The sequence below is a fragment of the Rutilus rutilus genome, assembly GCF_951802725.1.
Source record: "Rutilus rutilus genome assembly, chromosome: 8".
Taxonomy (NCBI): Eukaryota; Metazoa; Chordata; class Actinopteri; order Cypriniformes; family Leuciscidae; genus Rutilus; species Rutilus rutilus.
The window spans coordinates 43,381,874-43,402,269 of record NC_140222.1 but is presented as its reverse complement, the minus strand read 5'-3'; the positions used below and the strand labels follow the sequence as shown (position 1 = coordinate 43,402,269).

Genomic DNA, 20,396 nt, shown 5'->3' with positions numbered 1-20,396 from the left:
TTGATAGCTTTCAATTATACTGTAATAATGAATGCCTATAATTGATGGCTAAAATTGAGAAAAAAGTCAATTTCATAGAGACATCAGTAGCAGTATTGACATCGGTGATACTGGCGTTCTTCTTTAAAAAAGATGCCATTAAACAAATATTTAAAATATAGGCAACTGTGTTGTTTCATGGAGATTAAATGTGAAATGATTACAATATAAAAATGTTAAAAACTTTAATGTTAAATTTTGCTTACGGCTATATTTATTATTATTATTATTATTATTATTATTTTAAAGGTCATTTAGCACATATGAAATGTCCCTACAATCACTGAAATTAGTGTTCTGAGAAAACTAGCCAATCAGAAACACTCTTCGCCTCTGACATGTTGGTGAGACTAACTCAGATGACACATGTGTTAAACAGTACCTTCAGCTGTTACTAACCACCTAGTTATGGGTACTGTAATGTGCATCTAAGAAACGCAAAGAACCGACTGCACAGAATTTGTGATTGCGAAATTAATTTTTATCAATTGAATTTATCTTGCCCATCTTCAAACAATGCAAAATCAAGTCGATATATAATACGTCATACATCGTGTGCGAAAAATGGTTTCAAATATGAAATGAAACTGTGTTCATGGCCTTCTTTTTTTCCCCTGCAACTTGCACTGTGGCTCTTTCAGTGTGTTTGGATTTTACTACTGTGAAGTGATGTCACTGACAGGTTTTCCTCGCACAGCACAAAGTCTGCTTAGTAGTAGACCCTTCTCATGCCATGTTGAACCGCGCTTAGTTTGGCATTTATAGTTGTAAAATAATTACACCGTATGTTTCAAAAGAATAAGAAAAATGGTAGGATCCGTTTCAAATTGTATTTTGAATATGAAAGTTGTGCATGTATTCCAGGAGAAGCAGTCTCGTGAAACTGAGGAGCTGCATCTGAGCATTCAGAGAGCCCAAGAAGAGGCCGTGAAAGACAGACACCTCCAGAGAATCAGAGACCTGACCAAGAAAGGCCACGATGTGTCCAAACTCCTGCACAGCCTGAAGGGAGACTCGGCCTCACAGGGTACGGGAGGAAGCTAACATTTGCTTTGTATGTGCAACATTCTGCATGCATGATTATAAAGTGGTGTTTTAGCCCCCAGTGGTCCAGATTTACCAGCTGCATCATCCAAGAGTCAAACCCAGAGGACAACATCTCCCAGAAGACACACCGCTGTTCAGACAGGTTTGTTTGTCTTTTAGTTCACCCAGAAATGAAGTTCTGTCATCCTTTCCTCATCCTGTGAATCTTTGCACATTAGTTTTTCAGAAAAAGACAGTTTGTAGACAATCAACGACAATGTCTGTGAAGTTTCAAAAAGGACAAAGAAATGATGAAAGTATCATAAAAGTACATTTAAATATGATACGATATACAGTATGATGAAGCCTTCAGTGAGAAATAGACTAGAGTTTAGATTATTCATGGAAAATATCTGCAAAAGCTCAAATCTAATGACTCATTCTTCACGTTTGATCTGACGTGACGGTAGCTGTTGTCATCCACCTATTGTTATGTGAATCTTGGGATATGCTGGATAGAAACGTCCAGATGAGCTTAAATTCTGAAAATGTGCATAAAAAACACGTGCGCTCAATTGAGGTGGATACTTTTTTTAAATCCGATAAGAAGACATGCTCGTAAACTACGATGGAAACACATTTACAGAGTAAATCTCTCGAAGCGCAACAATAAACTCAGGTGACTTTCCCTCAGCAGAGGCTGTGATTGGATAACTGGACTAACCAGCGGACCAATCACATCGCAGCATCTCAGATGTTGGTTTGGTTTTTCTGAAACGCCGGAGCCGAAGTGTGTGATCAGAATGATTCGGTTTAATTCCCTCCAGAAGCGTCTCACACGAGTCGAGGGAAAAGAGGGAAAAGAGCCGATTGCAGAAACGTATAATTTTATTACTGATATTTTGTTCCAATTTCCCAGGAAGTGACGATTTTGTTCTCTTGAACACATGGGATGCTTTATTCGCAAATGTTTTATGCCATATTTAAATTTTGCGCACAAGTTAAATTCACAAGACGGAAACATGACTACTGACGACAAGCCTGCACTGAGCCTCTCTCTCTCTCTCTCACTCACACTCACACTTTTATGGTTTTTAATGGTGGTTTTCAGCTCACAGATGTGGCGATATGAACTGTTGTATGGAAAAGTTCTGTGTGAAAGGTATCAGCACAGGTGTAATCTCAGTGTCTGATTTCAGAGGTCAGTCATCAGCCTGAGAATGATTCTGCTGGAGATGCAGACAAACGCTCTCCTGCTGCAGTGACACACACAGCTCTCAGTGTGAAGAGATCTCATCACAGCGAGGTAAAGGATCCTCTGCGCACCGCACATAGAGACGCCGGAGCCGACCCGTACGAGGCGTACGCGCGCAGGCCGCAGAAGAGGCCCGAGTGGAACACACTGCGGCCCAGCAAAGCCTTCGTGCCGGCGTCAGAGAGGTATCCTGAAACCCTGAAGAGACATCGGCAGGAGAGCAGGAGACTGAGGCAGATCCAGCTCATGACACTGATGGAGAGGAACACACACTCACGCACTCCTCAGCCAGAGCCGCTGCCGGCCACACACACACCGCAGAACCACAGACCTGCAGCGCAGACGCACAGGAGCTCGCCGCAAACACAGGTGCCAGTTCACTGACCTCACGGTTCACACAGTTCACTGACCTCACTGACCTCACTGTTCACTGACCTCACTGTGCAGGAATACTGGGAACTGAATATATTAAAAAAAATAGAGATCAGTTACTTGACATGTAATGGTAGAATAATTAAAGTATTAATTAAAGTATATAAGGAATAGTTCACTTTAAAATTAAAATTCTGTCATCATTTACTCTCCCTCAAGTTGTTTCAAACCTGTATGAGTTTCTCTCTTCTGCTGAACACAAAAGAAGATATTTTGAAGAATGTTGGTGACCAGACAGTTGATGGACCCCATTGACTTCCATAGTAGAAAAATATGAGTCCATCAACTGTTCGGGTACATTCTTCAAAATATCTTCTTTTGTGTTCAGCAGAAGAGAGAAACTCACACAGGTTTGGGACAACTTGAGGGAGAGTAAATGATGACTAATGAATGATTTTCATTTTGAAGTGAAGTGAAGTTCCTGTCTCTATAAATGTGTTCATGTCAGAGTGATGTCGTTTCTTCTCTTTCTTCAGAGTGAAAATCACCTCCCAGAAGCATCAGTGTTCAGTGCTGAACGGTGAGTGTGTCACAGATGCAGAGCTGGCTTATTCACCTTTACATTACAAAACAAGATTTCTTTTTACTTCTTAATAAATCTAGTACATGGACAGATGTGTAACTCTGTAATGGACTACAGTGACTGTTTAGGGTCAATGTTTTCAAATGTGTTTTTGTTGATTATTATAGCAGAATATGAATCTCATTCTCAATTGACATTAATTTTGTTTAGAGGCCCAAACTGAGCGAAAATCTGCAGTTTCAAGCAGTTGCTGATGTTTATATGGCCACAAAGATGTTATGTGTGATTAAATGAGATCTTCATTACAGTATAGCAGATACTTACATAAAATATCAGTCATAAATCTATATCTGCCAATAATACATCTTAGTGTTATTAGATGATCTAGTTTTAAAACATAATGGAATCTAATAATGATTGAGAGATGAACTACTAAATATGATCCATCCGGCTTTAAAGGAAGGCTTAATACTCACATTTTAACAAGCGTCTCATTTGAACGAGCATTGTGAGGTCCTAAACGCTTTGGCCCGGGCTCTTCTACTCCTCCTGTGAGAAACACTCCACCTCTGGGATGGTGTGAGGTGATGATCGATGCCTGCTTTCCTCCAGAAACCACCCTTTAATCGAGGACAGACTGTTTTTTTCAGTGATGGTTGTTCTTCTACACATGATCTCTGGGTTGTGTTCTTGCTCAGCCCTCTTCTCCTTTTTTACATGAATCAGAATCAGCTTTATTGCCAAGTACCATCGGTTTGTACAAGGAATTTGTATGGGTGCTTAGCAAAAACAGTAAAATACAAGAAAAACAATAATCTGAAAAATATCTGAATCTAAAGAGTCTGAATACTTTCTGAATGCACTGTATGTAATGTAATTAATATTGTAATAATATTACTATTACTATTCAAAAGTTTGAAAAAACTGAAAAAGAAGTTGTCGTTTTTTGAAAGAAATCAATACTTTTACAAAAATTAAACTAAAACATTTATAATGTTACTAATGGCTGTTTTTATTTGAAATAAACTGCACATTAAGGATTCTTTGATGAACAATTACAAAAATACAGCATTTAAGTCAATTCAACATTATTTATTTAGTACTTTTCATATGACGTTTTTTTCAAAACCGCTTTAGTCAAGTCAAGTCACCTTCATTTATATAGCGCTTTTAACAATATAGATTGTTTCAAAGCAGCTTTACAGAGATAATAGGAAATTACAGTAACAGAGATTGTTTTGTCTTTACAGCAGCTCTAGGATAAAGTTATTGTCCAGATAAAGTTAGTTTTGATTGATTCACTTCCGTTGCAAAGATCATTAGTTATTAACTTAACTAACACGACACCGACAAGTTCTTTCTGCGCAAACTTCAAAAACGCTAACCTGTGAGAATGCTGATGGCGTGCACATGCGTATTACGAGCTCAGTCTATAGGTATGCGTGTTTGAATATATGTGCGCAGGCGTGTAGTCCTTCCCTACAAACCAACCCTCAACAAACTACTTGTCTGGCCTTAAAATTTATAATACAGAATTTTTATCGCTTCCGCGTAGCCACGCGAACCAGAATTATCCCGACAACGCTTTATCTGTAGAGAGTTAAAGGGAGGGGAGGGAGGCCTTCACAGGGGAGAGACTAGTTGACATTTCAGGACTGCGTTGTCGTCATGTTCAGGCGCAGGTCCTTCATCAGATCTGGATACGGCCTGGATCCGGCGGACTGCAGTAAACCTCGGGATAAACACAGAGACTAATATTAGCGTAGACGCCATTCTTCTTATGATGTAACTACTAGTACATCTGGATTAATGGGAAGTGTTCCCGGTTCCGGCTGAGCTAATCTATACAGCCTAACATTGAATTATAAAAGTCTATAATGTGTATGCTAGGTCAAAGAGATGTGTTTTTAGTCTAGCTTTGAACTGACAGAGTGTGTCTGCTTCCCAGACAATGTTAGGAAGATTGTTCCAAAGTTTAGGTGCTAAATAGGAAAAGGATCTACCGCCAGCAGTCGATTTTGATATTCTAGGTATTATCAACTGGCCAGAATTTTGAGATCGCAATAGACGTGAAGGACTATAATGCGTTAAGAGCTCGCTCAAGTACTGCGGAGCTAAACCATTTAGTGCTTTGTAAGTAATCAGCAATATTTTAAAATTGATACGATTTTTAATAGGAAGCCAATGCAGTTTTGACAGAACCGGGCTAATATGCTCATACTTCCTGGTTCTGGTAAGAACTCGAGCTGCTGCGTTTTGAACCAGCTGTAGTTTGTTTATTAAGCGTGCAGGGCAACCACCCAGTAGAGCATTACAATAATCTAGCCTTGATGTCATGAACGCATGAACTAACTGTTCCGCATTTGTCAATGAAAGCATATGGCGTAATTTAGATATATTTTTAAGATGGAAAAATGCGGTTTTACAGATACTAGACACGTGACTTTCAAATGAAAGATTGGTATCAAAGAGCACACCCAGGTTCCTAACCGACGACGAAGACTTGACAGAGCAGCCATCAAGTGTTAGACAGTATTTTAGGTTATTACGTGAGAGAGATTCTAATTATTGGACAAAAAACTTTTTTTCAGAATTTAGTAGGAAATTATTAGTCATCCAGTTTTTTATATCACCTATGCATTTTGTGAATAGCTAAGTTTTGTCGGGGTGTGAAGAAATATAGAGCTGAGTATCATCAGCATAACAGTGAAAACTAATTCCATGTTTCCTAATGATATCTCCTAAGGGTAGCATGTACAGAGTGAACAGCAACGGTCCTAGTACTGAGCCTTGTGGTACGCCATACTGAACTTGTGATCGATGAGACATCTCTTCATTTACTGCTACAAACTGATAACGGTCGGATAAGTATGATTTAAACCATGCTAATGCAATTCCACTAATGCCAACATAATTTTCGAGTCTATTTAAAAGAATGTTGTGGTCAATAGTATCAAATGCAGCACTAAGATCGAGTAACACTAATAGAGAGATACAACCACGATCGGATGATAAGAGCAAATCATTTGTGACTCTAATGAGAGCTGTCTCGGTACTATGGTATGGTCTAAATCCTGACTGGAAATCCTCACAGATATCATTTCTTTCAAGAAAGGAACATAGTTGTGAGGATACCGCCTTTTCTAGTATCTTTGACAGAAAAGACAGATTCGAGATCAGCCTGTAATTGACTAATTCTGTACGATCAAGTTGTGTCTCTGGAAGCATCTCTTTCAGTAGCTTTGTAACGGTCACCAGCTGGAGTGCCCTTGAGAGCCACCAGAGGGCACTCCACACCGGACTATCATATTCACTCACAGACTACATTTCCCATCCTGCATCTACCTGGACTGATTACTTCATACACCTGCACTGCACCTCATTTACACACATAAAAGCCACTTCCACACTCCACTTCTCTGCGAAGTATTGCATTGCCCCGGCGTACAATCTCTGAGCGTTTTCCCTGTGTTTGCTGAACTGTTACTGACCTTGGATTGTTTATACTGACTTCTGCTGCCTGTCTCGACCCGGATTGTTCTTTGGACTGTGATTCCTGCCGCCTGCCTCGACCCTTGCCTGTTATCTGTTTCTGCTTTAAGATTATCTCCATTGTTCTGACTGCCCCTGATTTACCCTGCCTGTTGATTATTCTAATAAAGCTGCAAATGGATCTTACTGCGTCCTTCACTTCATAACAAGCTTAGTCGGTATAGGGTCTAACATACATGTTGTCGATTTAGATGATTTAACAAGTTTAGTCAATTCTTCCTCTTCTATAGCAATGAAAGAATACAATTTTTCCTCAGGGAGACTTAAATGCACTGCCTGATGCGATACTGTAGTAGACGGTTGCATAGTTATTTTCTCCCTGATATTATCAATCTTATAAGTGAAGAAGTTCATAAAGTCATTACTGCTGTACTGTTTGGAAACGTCTGGGCTTGAAGCTTTATTTTTCGTTAGTTCAGCCACTGTTTCAAATAAATACCTAGGGTTTTGTTTATTTTCTTCTAATAGGGTTGAAAAATAAGCAGATCTAGCAGCTTTTAAAGCCTCTCTGTAAGCAATCGAGCTCTCTCTCCATGAAATGCGAAATACCTCTAGTTTTGTTTTCTTCCAGTTGCGCTCCATTTTTCTGGCTGCTCTCTTAAGGGCCCGAGTGTGCTCGTTGTACCATGGCGTTGGACTATTTTCTTTAATCTTCTTTAAGCGCAACGGAGCAACTGTGTCTTAAGTGCTGGAAAAGAGAGAGTTAAAAGTTTCTGTTGCAATATCAAGTTCTTCTAAGCTATCTGGGATGCTGAGATGATGAAACTGATCAGGAAGATTATTAATAAAGCAATCTTTAGTGGCAGAAATGATAGGTCTAACATATTTGTAACACAGAGTCGGCTTTGCAGCCTTGGCTAAATGGAGTTTACACGAGACTAGATAATGATCTGAGATGTCATCGCTCTGCTGCAGAATTTCAACGGCATCAACATCTCTATTCCATGTGATAATATTAGATCTAGAGTATGATTACGACAATGAGTAGGTCATGACACGTGTTGTCTAACTCCAATAGAGTTAAAATCTTTAAATGCCAATCCTAATGCATCTTTTTCGTTATCTACATGTATATTAAAATCACCAACAATTAGTACTTTATCTGCAGCCAGTCTAAAAATCAGCAAATTCTTTGATAAAGTAGGTATGGTGCCCTGGTGGCCTGTATACAGTAGCCAGCACAAATCTCAAACGTGATTTATCATTTACACTAGATAGTGTTACATTAAGCACCAACACTTCAAAAGAATTATATTTGAAACTAGACTTCTTAGTAATTCTGAAAATATTACTATAAATTACAGCAACTCCTCCCCCTTTGCCTTTCAGACGAGGTTCATGTTTATAACAGTAATCTTGCGGGGTTGATTCATTTAAAGTAATGTAATCGTCTGGTTTTAGCCAGGTTTCTGTCAAACACAGCACATCTAGATTATAGTCTATAATCATATTAACAATGAGTGCTTTTGGAGTAAGGGATCTAATATTCAGCAACCCAAGCTTTATCATTTGTATTATATCGGTTTTTTATTTGTTGAACATTAATTACATTTTTACTCTAAGATGGGTTTGGAAGTTTTTTGTATGTCCTAATTCGGGGAACAGACACAGTCTCTAGGCCTATATGATGATATCTAGGTGAAAGAGGCTCTATGTGATGGGATTTATCTGACCTTGGTGAGGTGAGACAGCTAGCAGACGGTCGGTTTAGCCAGTCTGTCTGATTCCTGACCTGAGCCCCAAGTCATGGTATTAAAGCTATTAAATTAATTCAATTTAATAAAGTCATACGTAATAAAGTCTCAAAATCTCCAAGGTCCACATTTTAGGTCAATAAAAAGAATTCTATTCTAGTCTATTTCTATACTATACTACATCTATACTACTTCAAACTGTTTCCACACCTCATTATGCTGCACAATTTACATTTTTAACATTTCAAGAAATATTTTTTGAGTACCAGATCAGCACATTAGAATGATTTCTCACAGATTATTGAACATACTGTATATAAAGGCTGCTGGAAAACATGCTTTGAGTTACCATTCAAAAGGTTAGAAGTTCCTTTGAAAGTGTGTGTTTACTGTGGTTGATGTGTTTTGTGTGCAGTGGGATGCCGTCTCCTCCCATCACCCCTGTGGTGAAGACTCGTGTTCATCAGTGCGGTCTCCAGACGCCGCAGGACACGGGCCGCCCCCTGTCCTCAGACTATGTGCCGTACGTGCGCACGCACGAGGTGTACCAGCTGGACACACACAGACCCGACACATACGAGGTGTATCCGCTGGACACACACAGACCCGACACACACAAGGTGTATCCGCTGGACCCGCTCTCCAGACACGACACACACGAAGCCCAGCACAGAGTCCACACAGGTCAGCAACACATGCCATACTCAGCCTTACCCACAATTCTCTAGGACTTTTGTCTTTATGACAAAACTAATTCATCATGGATGATGAAGTTGATGAGTTGGGATGTTTTAGAGCAGATATATGAGCAGAGTTCAGCCAGAAAGTCTAATGTGACGAGCTTTTGCACAACTAGATTTAGTTGATTTACTCACCTTTATGTCCCAAACCATGTGACTGACTTTCTTCAGTGGAACACAGCAGAGACTCTGGAGAGATCTTCAGTTCTTCACCATACAGCATTCAGACTGTCTGTCTGTCTGTCTGTCTACAGAAAGAGTCATGAAGGAAGTCACATGACCTGTGCACTGTAGTCTTCTGGAATACAATGGGTTTGTGAGTCATTATTCATAGAAAATCTTCCCAGATAATCATCGGTTCTGCATATTAATTAACTAGTTTCACGGTTTGCGTCTATTTTGAGTCTTGGGAATACATGATATTTCTGCCTTTTGGAGGAGAAGATTGTTAGTGAACAACGACATGATTCACAAGTTACAAAATAGGTGGGAATTTAGTTCACAAGTGAAGTTTCTGAAACGTTTATGCTGCTTTACTGTCCTTTCTGGAGCTTTTTGTGCGAGTGTTGTAGAGCAGTAGATGTGTTTATCTCTGCAGGTGTGTGTGTGTGTGATTGTGTTGTGTGTCTCTGCAGGTGTGTGTGTGATTGTGTTGTTTGTCCCAGCAGGTGTGTGTGTGTGTGTGTGTGTGTGATTGTGTTGTTTGTGTCTGCAGGTATGTGTGTGATAGTGTTGTTTATCTCTACAGGTGTGTGTGTTGTTTGTCCCAGCAGGTGTGTGTGTCCAGCACGACCCCGGCGCTCCTGAAAGCACGGAGCGACAGAAGGCGATCCTGAAGGGTCTGTCCCAGTTACGACAGGTAACGCTCAACATCTCCACGCTTCTCTTCTTTCTGCAGTTAAAGCTCATATTTGCAAGAGTTTAAAAAAATTTAAGATATCATTACAAAAAAAACTGTTAACATTCTCTAAACTGTCTGCAAAAATTCATGCTTCAAAACCTAGTTACTGTCAGTAAATTGGCCAATGGCACCAAAATAGTGTTTGGTCATCGTGTGAGCCACAGGTCAAAATGTGCTTTTTCACCATGGGCATATGTTATTTACATAGTTCATGTTCTTTTCCCCTAATTTTGTTGTTGACAGACAAAACTTAGTCTTGTAAAAACAGTTCCTGTGTATCACACTGAGCATTTTAAATACAGACAGTAGGTAAAAACAGAAAGTTGTGTGTACTACACTAACAATGTTACATGTAAACTGACAATTCTCAGTTGCTTGTTCATTTTTACACACTCTATTATGTCTTTCTCTAACACACACAGTACACATCTTCCTATTGCTCTCCAACGACGAGAATTTTCAGTTTATATGCAACATATTTCTACAAAAATAAGTGTAGCGTATGAATAGAAATGTATTTCTACAGAGCTGATCAGAGTTGTGATGCTCCGTCAGCAAACTCAGTTTCAAACTCGATTGGTTGATTGTGATTCCCATTTCATTACAACGGTTTGCCAAATAGGAAACATGACATGAATATGTGTGGAATATAGTGTCCGACAGATTTTGCTCACTGAATGGATAGTTTGACACCTCGCACGATGAAAGAGTGTTTCTAAGCTGTGAAGAGTTTCACTGAGAATCAAAGTCGTGTGCATTTACTGTAGACAATAGTGCTTACTCTTCTGCACACATGCGCCAAAACACATGCGATTTGCTCAAATCTGATGGGAACGAGACTGAACTTTGAGAACTGAGCCGAAGCGATGTGTGTGATTGTGTGATGTGGATTGCAGTGGTTCCTGCTACACTTCTGAGGTTCATGTATGTAATGTGGATTTGTTATTTCAGGGGCTCCTGCAGAGACAGAGAGAGCTCGAGACCAGTTTATCCCCAGTCCTGCAAACACAACACCGAGACCACTTCTCCCCGTTCAGACCTGTGTGAGCCAAACCAGCTCTTCATATCCGCAACGATGGAGTAGAGTGTGTGTTAGACGCTCTTATAGATGTGTAATACATCAGTATTGCATTGGATTCTGGGTTTCGGGGTTGATTTTATGGCTTGAATGTGATGTTTACAATTTCCTCTAAATGTGAATTACATTTATTTAAAACCTCTTGAATTAAACTTGAACTTTAAATTAAGCTCAGCTTGTGTCCATTATTGAACAAACCTGGTTCAAAGAAATCAGTATGACGGCTAACCACATATCTCAGCAACACGGACACATTCATTTACAGACATGGGTTGTTAAGTTGTTTAATGTTAATCGGCTTTATAAAAATAATACTAAAACCAAGGCCTTGAGCTTGATCACAAAAGGGGAAAAAAAGCAACATGTTCAGCCCGACCAACATGCAAAAGCAAAATACAAATGTGTGTTCTGAAAAATATGAAATGAATCACTTATTAATTCACTATCAGTGAAAAACCTGGTTTCATTTCTCTCGTATTATACAAAAGACAAACTGAGATGTTCAGTTGTAAACGTGTTGAAAACTATCTACACACACACACACACACACACACACACACACACACTCGGGGTATTCACCAGCCCCCGAAGCCTCCCCTGTCGGGACGGTACGCGTCTCTCTGCCAGTTCTGGAGGAACGGAGAGCTCTGGATCTGCTGGACGCCGGTGCCGAAGCGAGCCGCCCACAGGCCCGATGATGAAGACCCGAGAGTCGAGCTGTTCCACGCCATCGGCACGTTATTAGGCAAGAACCCTCTCGAGCCTGGAGGTCCCAGCACTCCCAGGCCGTTCAGAAGCGGGTGTCCGAGTCCGACAGCACCACTGTGAGACGCGAACCTCGGGCCGGTCAGACCCATGGGTCGGTATGTGGCTGACATGAAGCCAGAGCCCTGCAGTCCTGGGTAAAAACTGTCCAAGCCATATCTAGGCGTGGGAAGGAAACCGCACTGGTTCTTGACCAGCGTCTCCAAGGAACCCGTCCTCGAAACACTGCTCCCATTGGATGCCGGGCCTGAGCGCGTGTCTATGACCGAGATCGGGCTGGTTTGCTCCCAGGGCTCTGGACTGTTCATCACACTGCTGGCGCTCTCAGGGATTGGTGCAGCCGTCGGTGTGGCTGGTCTGAAGACGCACGCCGATCCTCCTCGATGGTCCACATCACCACTAGCTTCAACGCCAGATGCCACGCTTGCAGGAGTCGGGGCGGCGGGTTCGCTTCGGTTGGAGGTCTCCGGGTGAGCCGTTGAACTGTGGGTTTCCGAGGAGAACTGAGGATAGGAATCTGACAGATCGCCGAGGCCGAGGAAGCTTTGGTGAGGATCGACTCGGAAAGAAGTTTCTAGAGCTTCGCCTGCGTCGGACGTGGCGAGCATCTTGGAAGCCTTGAACTGAGAGATTGCTTCGCTGAGAGCTTTGAAGTCTAGCTCTTTGGGCGTCTCGCTGGGGTCTCGGTGTTGAAGAGCGGGGTCAGAGACGGGAGGGAGCGGATCCGCCGCCAGGGACGGCTGTTGCTCTGTAACAACATGGCTCAACATAGCTGTGACCGCTACACTGTTATCTGAAGAGTCCTGGTCCGAGTCCATGGACATGCTATCATCTCTCACTACAGGGACAAGAGAGAGGTTACAGGCCATCAACAGTCAGAACTTTTTTGAACCATCATTTTAATCAAATATTTCAATTCGCTTCTACAAAATTATGACCCTCTAAAAACAGATTATTACAGACATTTATTCCTGATAAGTGTGTGATGAACAGATTATAGCATTAAATGAGGATTCTGGTACACAATGACAACTTTGGGCTTGACTGACAGTTTTAATGATTTTAATAATCATTCTCCAAACTCAATACATGGGTCTGTGCGAGTATAGACATCCCTATCTTTTCCTCAATGTCTACTTGTGTTAATGAGAGGAAACCGCTTCAATCCCTGAGTTTCTCCTGGCAGAAGTCAGGACAGCCCTGGACAAAACACTGACCAATGATGTGACTTGCATCTCCATAAATTTCATCAAATCAAGTGACTGAAAATGCCAAGAAAAACCCATATACTAAGACTCATTTCAACAGCCAACACAGGACGGCAGGAGGTCACGTATATGATGTCACTTGAAAGACTCGAGGGACTCTAAAATGGCAACGATCAAGTTTATTAAAACGACTTGGACACATGACAAAAAAACCAAAACAAAATGGCTGCCAGCATGTTGGTGGACAAAATAAATAACATTCAGATTCAAAATTATAGGCCAATATTTATACTGCGAAAACAACTTTACGAACCACAAAATGAATTTTAATGATCGTGCTAAGCGTTAGCATCGTCTTCTGCTTTAGTTCTGCTAAATCTGCTAATCTACCATAAAATACATAGAGCAAGTTTAAAGAAAAATGGAGATAAAGTTTTATCAAAATACATTTATTGGAAGAATTGTATATACACATTTGAGTTTTTTGCTAACCAGATACAAAAGATATTATTAATGCCAGTTCACTATAGTTTAGGGGTCATTTCTGTTTGGGGTTTTTGGTTGTAACGGTTACAAAGTTTTGGTTACAAATACAAATACACTTTTCTGTATTTACACACTAAACACACTAGAAACTTTTACATCTGACTAATGAAAATCTTCAGACAACGGTCTTCACACCTGCAAAGGGTTACAAACACACACTCAAGAGCCAAAACAGAGCTGGAGACTGAGCCAAAACTGGCTTCTGACAAACGAAACAAGTTTAAAAACTCCAGGCTTGTTTAGAGGGTTTCGAAACCTGCCGCATTTTCTTCCTTAGTTTGGTTCGTTAATCACATCACAATAATCAGTTCGAGATGGCGGTGTGCAGTTTATCAGTTTATACGGCTGGACTCTTGACAGGTGAACTCTGTGTTTATGCGGGTCTCCTCGTTGTTGCCCTGTGAAAGTGAACCAAACCAAAGAAAAAAATGCCACATGATAACAGTTTAAGTCTCTATTTCAGAACAAAGCAAAAGGTCTACTAAAGAAAACTTCAACATCAGTTTATCGCCACAGATTTATCTAGGATGCCGTGTTTGTTCTCCTCCAGAAGTCTATGAATACATCATATCTAAAGAGGCTATATTCAAGAATGTTTGTATTAATTGCTTTTCTGTTGCCAATGTGTGAACAGCTTTCACATAAAAATGAAAGGTAAACGTGCGTTTCGAGGGCTTCTTTCTCTTTGTGTCTGCATGACACATCGACATTACAGTGCAAAGAAAAGGATTCATTAAACTACAGTTTCTCATAGCCAGATCTATAGTGTAACCGTGTCATTTTAATTGACCCTTTGCAGGGAGTTTTGATTGACAGGCAATTTGACCAATCATAATCCGCCATTTTGTCCGACAAAGCAGTCAGGAGAGTTAGTAGATTAATGTTAGTGGAAAAGCGGAGTGTACTGACATCTTTCCACGGTTTAAACAACATTTCTTATGTTCACTCATCATTTGATGCCATGAATGAACTAGAAGGAAGAGATGATCGGTTTAAGAGGCTCTATAGCGATCTGTCAGACACAAAACAATATTTATTGTTTAAATTTCTTAAAAAAGAAAAAAAAAAGACCAAATTTGAAAGTTGAGACTTTGACACCACACTGAAAGGCGAGAGAGACTTAGAGGTTACTTCTGATAGGAAACAGTGTCCTCTCTGCTCCACGCTGTAGTTTTTACCACGTGAGAACATGATGTGTGGCGGGAGAGCGGCTTCTCAAGTGAAGAACGATAAATAACTTTGAACGTGATTCAAGGCCTCGATTATACTCTTGTGCGTTACGCGAGTGCAGTTCACTTAACGGCCAGCGGTGGCGCTGATAACACGGGTTTCTGAATTCTACATATAGCCACTTTAAATACCAAAATGAATATATTAGGAAGAAATTCACAACATCTTAACATTTCTGTTGTTGGCTCATCTCGTATGAAAACATTTTAATCCCGTTCTTATTGGGACAAAAAATATAAATGCTAAAAAATATATATATGATACAGTTTCAAGGTACTAAAAACGTGACATTCATTGGCTAGTGTGGTTCCTGGTTTTATTCAGCGGTGAGTTTATACAAAAGACCTGTTGATCCCAAAGGAAAACAAGATCATCCATGTCTTTTCCTCCGCCTCGTCCTCTATTTTGGCTGTTATCACGGCATAATGCCACTGTGATGGAGAGCTGTGTTTGTTCAGTACCTCTTTTAACTTTCAGAAAACACCATTCTGTCCTGTCATTTTCTATTTTGATTGTTCATCAGTTCATTTCCTTGACTTGGGAGTCATTGTGTTTTAGCTGGCCTCGCTTCTATGATGAATAATAAAGGTCGCTCTGGATCACGGTGGCCGCAGACCGACTGGGAAACTCGTTTAGAGACGTGTAGTTTGATGTTGTCAGATGGGTTTACCACAGAATCACTTACATGACGCTGGATCAGGAGTGGGGTAAGTCTCGGCAGACGGGGCGCTGGCCACGCTCTCTCCACTGGCTAAACTGCTTATTACAAACTTTACGTCTTCAACATTGGCAATAACGATGCCGCTGCTCGAGTAGTGCGGGAACATCTCAAACTGGAAGCCTGTTGGACAGGGTTTAAACAAACATTACTTTCGTCATAAATAGGCAAGTAACTGATTCCAGAACCATAAATCATGTTTGAATTTACCTTTGGATAACAACTGATAAACACACTACATAAAAACATTTTAATAAAGCATTTATCTGCAGCCTCTGGTTTCTAGAACACTAATTATGTCAAATAATACTGTCAGAACACCATAGTTAAACAAATGAACAAGATCAATGCATTTATTTCCATTCAGAGTGATAGAAAAACATCGGGTTTAAAAGATTCCCTATCCTGAGGCTCCCTCAAATACAATCTGAACTATTCTAAAAGCACACTAAAGCCCAACGTTACACCGCAGAACATTATGTGAGTGTTGTGTGTAGAAAATAACCAGGTGGTGTCATCATTGAAGGGGGATTATTGACGGATAAGGGCCTCCAGGACACCAGTTACACCCCTACTCTTCTACGAGAAGTGCCATGGGATTTTTAAAGGATTCAGAGTTTACATTTCCTGATCATTTACTCCCCCTCCACGTCATCCAAGATGTTCATGTCTTTCTTTCTTCAGTCGAAAAGAAATGAAGGTTTTTGAGGAAAACATTCCAGGATGTTTCTCCATATAGTGACTTCAATGGGGTCCAACAGGTTGAAGGTCCAGATGTGAGTTTCAGTGCAGCTTCAAAGTCTCGACACGATCCAGCCGAGGAATAAGAGTCTTATCTAGACAAACCAGCGGACATTTTATATCAAAATAAACATTTATATACTTTTAACCACAAATGCTTAGTGTTACATACACTAGCTGTGATGCGACACACATTACATAATCAGGTTGAAAGGTCAAGCGTGACGTAGGTGTAAGAACAGACCCAGTGTTTACAAAGCCAACGTGCAAAGACTAAGTCTTAAATAAAAATAAAATAAATAAAACAACGATGTCAGACGATTTTGAATATGTCGGACACATTTATAAACCGGAACACGCGTGACCTTTCAATCTGATTACGTAATGAGTGAAGTCGTGGACGTTTAAGACCAGCATTTGTGGTTAAAAGTATATAAATGTTTATTTTTGATATGGTTGATCGCTGGTTTGTCTAGATAAGACTCTTATTCCTCGGCTGGATCGTGTCGAGACTTTGAAGCTGCACTGAAACTCACATTTGGACCTTCAACCCGTTGGACCCCATTGAAGCCACTATATGGAGAAACATCCTGGAACATTTTCCTCAAAAACCTTGTGATGGATTTTTTAATTAATCAAGTTTAATTAATCAACTAACATTTGTTTTTCTTGCAGGAACGACATTCATATGCTTTTAAACTCTTTGGGGAAAACTTGTGACTTTGAGTGTGTGAGTATGAGTGAGTGTGTGTGTGTGTGTGTGTGTGTGTGTGTGTGTGTGTATAAATATCACAAGGTTTGAGAACTAATCATCTGTCTAGTTTCACTTCCCCTTTGTTAAGTAATCACAGAATCAGAGTTCGCTTGTGCCAGTGACAGAGGGAATAGGTTGGGGCTTTTGAACCAATTGAACCAATCATATTGAAGGTGACATGTGTTAGTCTTATTTGTTTTCTCGATTCTATAAAAACTGTTGTATTCGTGTTTTCTGGTGGGATTCTCAATGGAATTTGTCTGAGATCCTCCGGCCTTGCTTCTTGGGAGAGATTCCCTGAGAACCGCTCGGGAAGATCTCCTGGCCGTGATTAAAGCATTTAAAGGACATTTGCTTGAGTCTGTTTGTTGATTATTCCTGTGCAGGAAGCTAGTTTAGGAAGCAAGTTTAGGAAGCAAGTTTAGTAAGGAAGCTAGTTTAGGGAAGCAAGTTAGTTAGAGTAAGACTCGGCCAGTTGTCGACTGAAGACGCAAGAGCTAGAGTATAAAGGTATTGGGTGCCGATTAGTAGACGCCCCAGTTTAAGAAATTGGGTGTCGATTAGTAGACGCCCCAGATAAAGGCATTGTTGTCGATTTGGAGACGCCTCAGGTAATAAGATCAATTGGGTGTCGATTAGTAGACGCCCCAGATAGTTAGGTTTAGGGAAAAATCTACGACAACCTTCATTTCTTTTCAACTGAAGAAAGAAAGACATGAACATCTTGGATGACGTGGAGGAGAGTAAATGATCAGGAAAGTTTAATTCTGAAGTGAACTACTCCTTTAATGACCACAGAGAGTCAAACCGTCTCATTGGAAGGACGGACTCGTACTGACAGGCACGCCCCTACTTATAATGCAAAGCTAGTTCACTAGGTTCAGGAACAATCACACAGTACACTCGAAAAGGTCTAAGAGCACCTGTGAGAAATATCAGGTGTCGTTGCTTGATGAATCTCGCTTGCAGATCCACTAGACAATCGAGGTCCGGAGCTCTTCGTGACGGAGTGTCACACTCGTGGTACGACAGGATCTCCACGATATGTCTCTTCTCATAAGCAGTGAGGATCTCGTACAGGTTCAAGGCGTCCGCTTTGAGCCTGGAGACAGAGAAGCAGCACATGGTCACGGTGAGATCCTGCAGCGCGTGTCAGCACTGTGTGAACGGGTCTGGTGTCGAACCTGCTGTGCTCTCTGAGCTTCTTGTGTGATTTGAAGTGTATCCTCCACCTCCAGGGGCTCTGGGGAGAGTTCAGCTGCTCGATGTGCTCAAGGATATCGCGAAGCTTCTCTGAAAACAGACAAACAGCTTTGCTGAAACGCTTGTTCAAGTTCAACAAACCTAATCTCAATAATGAGCCTAATCTTCACGGTACTTCAGACCTCGGTGGAAACGCAGACAGCAACAGGTCTGGGGGGGAAAAGTTCCTGGGACAAATTGGGATGCACAACTACGCACTTGCTTGGACGCCTGGGAACACGCTGAACGAGCGTTACCTGCTGTGATGACGGCTGGATTCAACACGTGCTCATCGGACACGATGAAACCCCCGGACTGAAAGAGCTCATTGTAGGTGTGGTTCTGGATGTCACTCAGGTTGTCTACGCCAGCAAAGCTCACAGACGGATGCTTCTTCAGCGAAACTAAAGAAGGGATCTATGGGTATAAAACACAACATCTGTGGTTTCAGTTTATGGTTCCCAAATTCAACGAATCCGCTTTGAGTGCTGAGCTGTGACGTACCTTGTGAACCTGAGTGGCGATGTCCATATTCGGGATGATGACCAGTAGTTTATCTTGACTGTTGCTTTTTTCAAGGAAACCCTGAGGGTTACACTCCAAATCCCCCAACTTTTTCAAATATTCCTGTTACGATTGTCAGTACAAGGTTAGTATACATCCATCTCGATTCGTTTAACACTTGACAGTTTCACCAACACTGAAGCTACAATTCCACCTTTTTTCAAGTGAAAAGGCTACGTTCAGACTGTCAGTCCAAATCCGATTTTTGTGCATATCCGATTGAAATCTGATCAGATTTAGCAAGTAAGAACGCCCAAAAATCACATGAAATGTGTAAATGTCACTATATTGCGATACAAAAATGCAACAATATGTCTTGTGGATAGTGACTCTGTATTGTGTATAATTCACCCAAAACTGTGTGTGAAAAAATTCACGTTTTTAGAGTTTGTGTCAGTTCTACATTAAACTAATGTATATAATGTTGAATATAATGTATAATAATGCAATGGGGGAATATTTGTGTGTCCTGAAAATACCAAATGTCTGTTACCAGTAAAAAGTGGCTGACATTATTTTAAATGCATCTAGTCAGTGACAGAGTGTAAGCATATTCATCTAAAATAATTCAGTATTTTCATCTTCAGAATCATGAATATGTTTTATGTCTCTATTGTCCTGTGCTTTGGTCCAATCATATTCATTTACACCCACAATGGCACAAATTTGCCATTTTAATCAACAGTACATTTTTTGTTAACCTTTTATTACTGTATATGTCTTAGAGTATCGCGATAATATCGTATTGTGAGTTCAGTATCGTGATATGTATCGAATCGTGACATGAGGGTATTCCCCCACTGCATTATTATACATTATATTCAACATTATATATAGTAGTTTAATGTAGTACTGACACTAAAACTCTGTAAACTTGAATTTCTTCCTCACACAGAAATTTTATTGTGGGTGAACTATCCACAATACATATTGTCACTATGCATAGTTGCACTTTTGTATTGCGGAATATTGTTACACCCCTAATGCCTACTAACGCAACGCCATCGGCAGTCCAGTGCAGATATTCCAGAAAACTAAAGAGCGGCATGGACTCACAAATCAGATGTGAACAGCTGCGATACAACAATGTGGACGTCAATCATTTTAGATCAGATTCCAATCGGATTTGGACTGACAGTGTGAAAGTAGCCTAATTAGCTATGTTTACACCTGCTATTAGCATCCGACTTCAGGTGGAGGGCACTAAACATAGGTGGTGGAGGGCACTAAACACAGGTGGTGGAGGGCACTAAACACAGGTGGAGGGCACTAAACACAGGTGGAGGAGGGCACTAAACACAGGTGGAGGAGGGCACTAAACACAGGTGGAGGAGGGCACTAAACACAGGTGGAGGAGGGCACTAAACACAACAGGTGGAGGGCACTAA

The 20,396-nt window shown here is 40.8% G+C and overlaps 2 protein-coding genes across 11 annotated transcripts in view; one reads left to right on the top strand and one right to left on the bottom strand.

The window, feature by feature from the left end:
• ccdc66 (coiled-coil domain containing 66) overlaps nt 1-11,407 on the top strand; it is a 34,431-nt gene extending 23,024 nt beyond the window's left edge. For 3 of the 9 annotated variants that reach the window (XM_084416565.1, XM_084416569.1, XM_084416564.1), the window contains 7 exons: nt 904-1,066; nt 1,139-1,228; nt 2,265-2,689; nt 3,229-3,272; nt 8,937-9,205; nt 10,035-10,120; nt 11,114-11,407. In XM_084416565.1, coding sequence (XP_084272691.1) covers nt 904-1,066; nt 1,139-1,228; nt 2,265-2,689; nt 3,229-3,272; nt 8,937-9,205; nt 10,035-10,120; nt 11,114-11,209 — 1,173 coding nt within the window. In that variant the 3' untranslated portion in view covers nt 11,210-11,407. Of the gene's footprint in view, nt 1-903; nt 1,067-1,138; nt 1,229-2,264; nt 2,690-3,228; nt 3,273-6,021; nt 6,204-8,936; nt 9,206-9,432; nt 9,668-10,009; nt 10,121-11,113 lie in introns of those variants that run through there. The other 6 variants (XM_084416566.1, XR_014628261.1, XM_084416568.1 and 3 more) reach the window with 6 other exon arrangements.
• A 91-nt stretch (nt 11,408-11,498) lies between these two features.
• tasora (transcription activation suppressor a) overlaps nt 11,499-20,396 on the bottom strand; it is a 38,167-nt gene continuing 29,269 nt past the window's right edge. Inside the window, exons 18-23 of one of the 2 annotated variants that reach the window (XM_084416553.1) lie at nt 18,949-19,071; nt 18,702-18,861; nt 18,387-18,495; nt 18,126-18,304; nt 15,675-15,830; nt 11,499-12,843 (exon numbers count right to left, since the gene is read on the bottom strand). In XM_084416553.1, the coding sequence (XP_084272679.1) occupies nt 11,816-12,843; nt 15,675-15,830; nt 18,126-18,304; nt 18,387-18,495; nt 18,702-18,861; nt 18,949-19,071 (1,755 nt within the window). In that variant the 3' untranslated portion in view covers nt 11,499-11,815. Of the gene's footprint in view, nt 12,844-13,048; nt 14,158-15,674; nt 15,831-18,125; nt 18,305-18,386; nt 18,496-18,701; nt 18,862-18,948; nt 19,072-20,396 lie in introns of those variants that run through there. The other variant, XM_084416554.1, reaches the window with a different exon arrangement.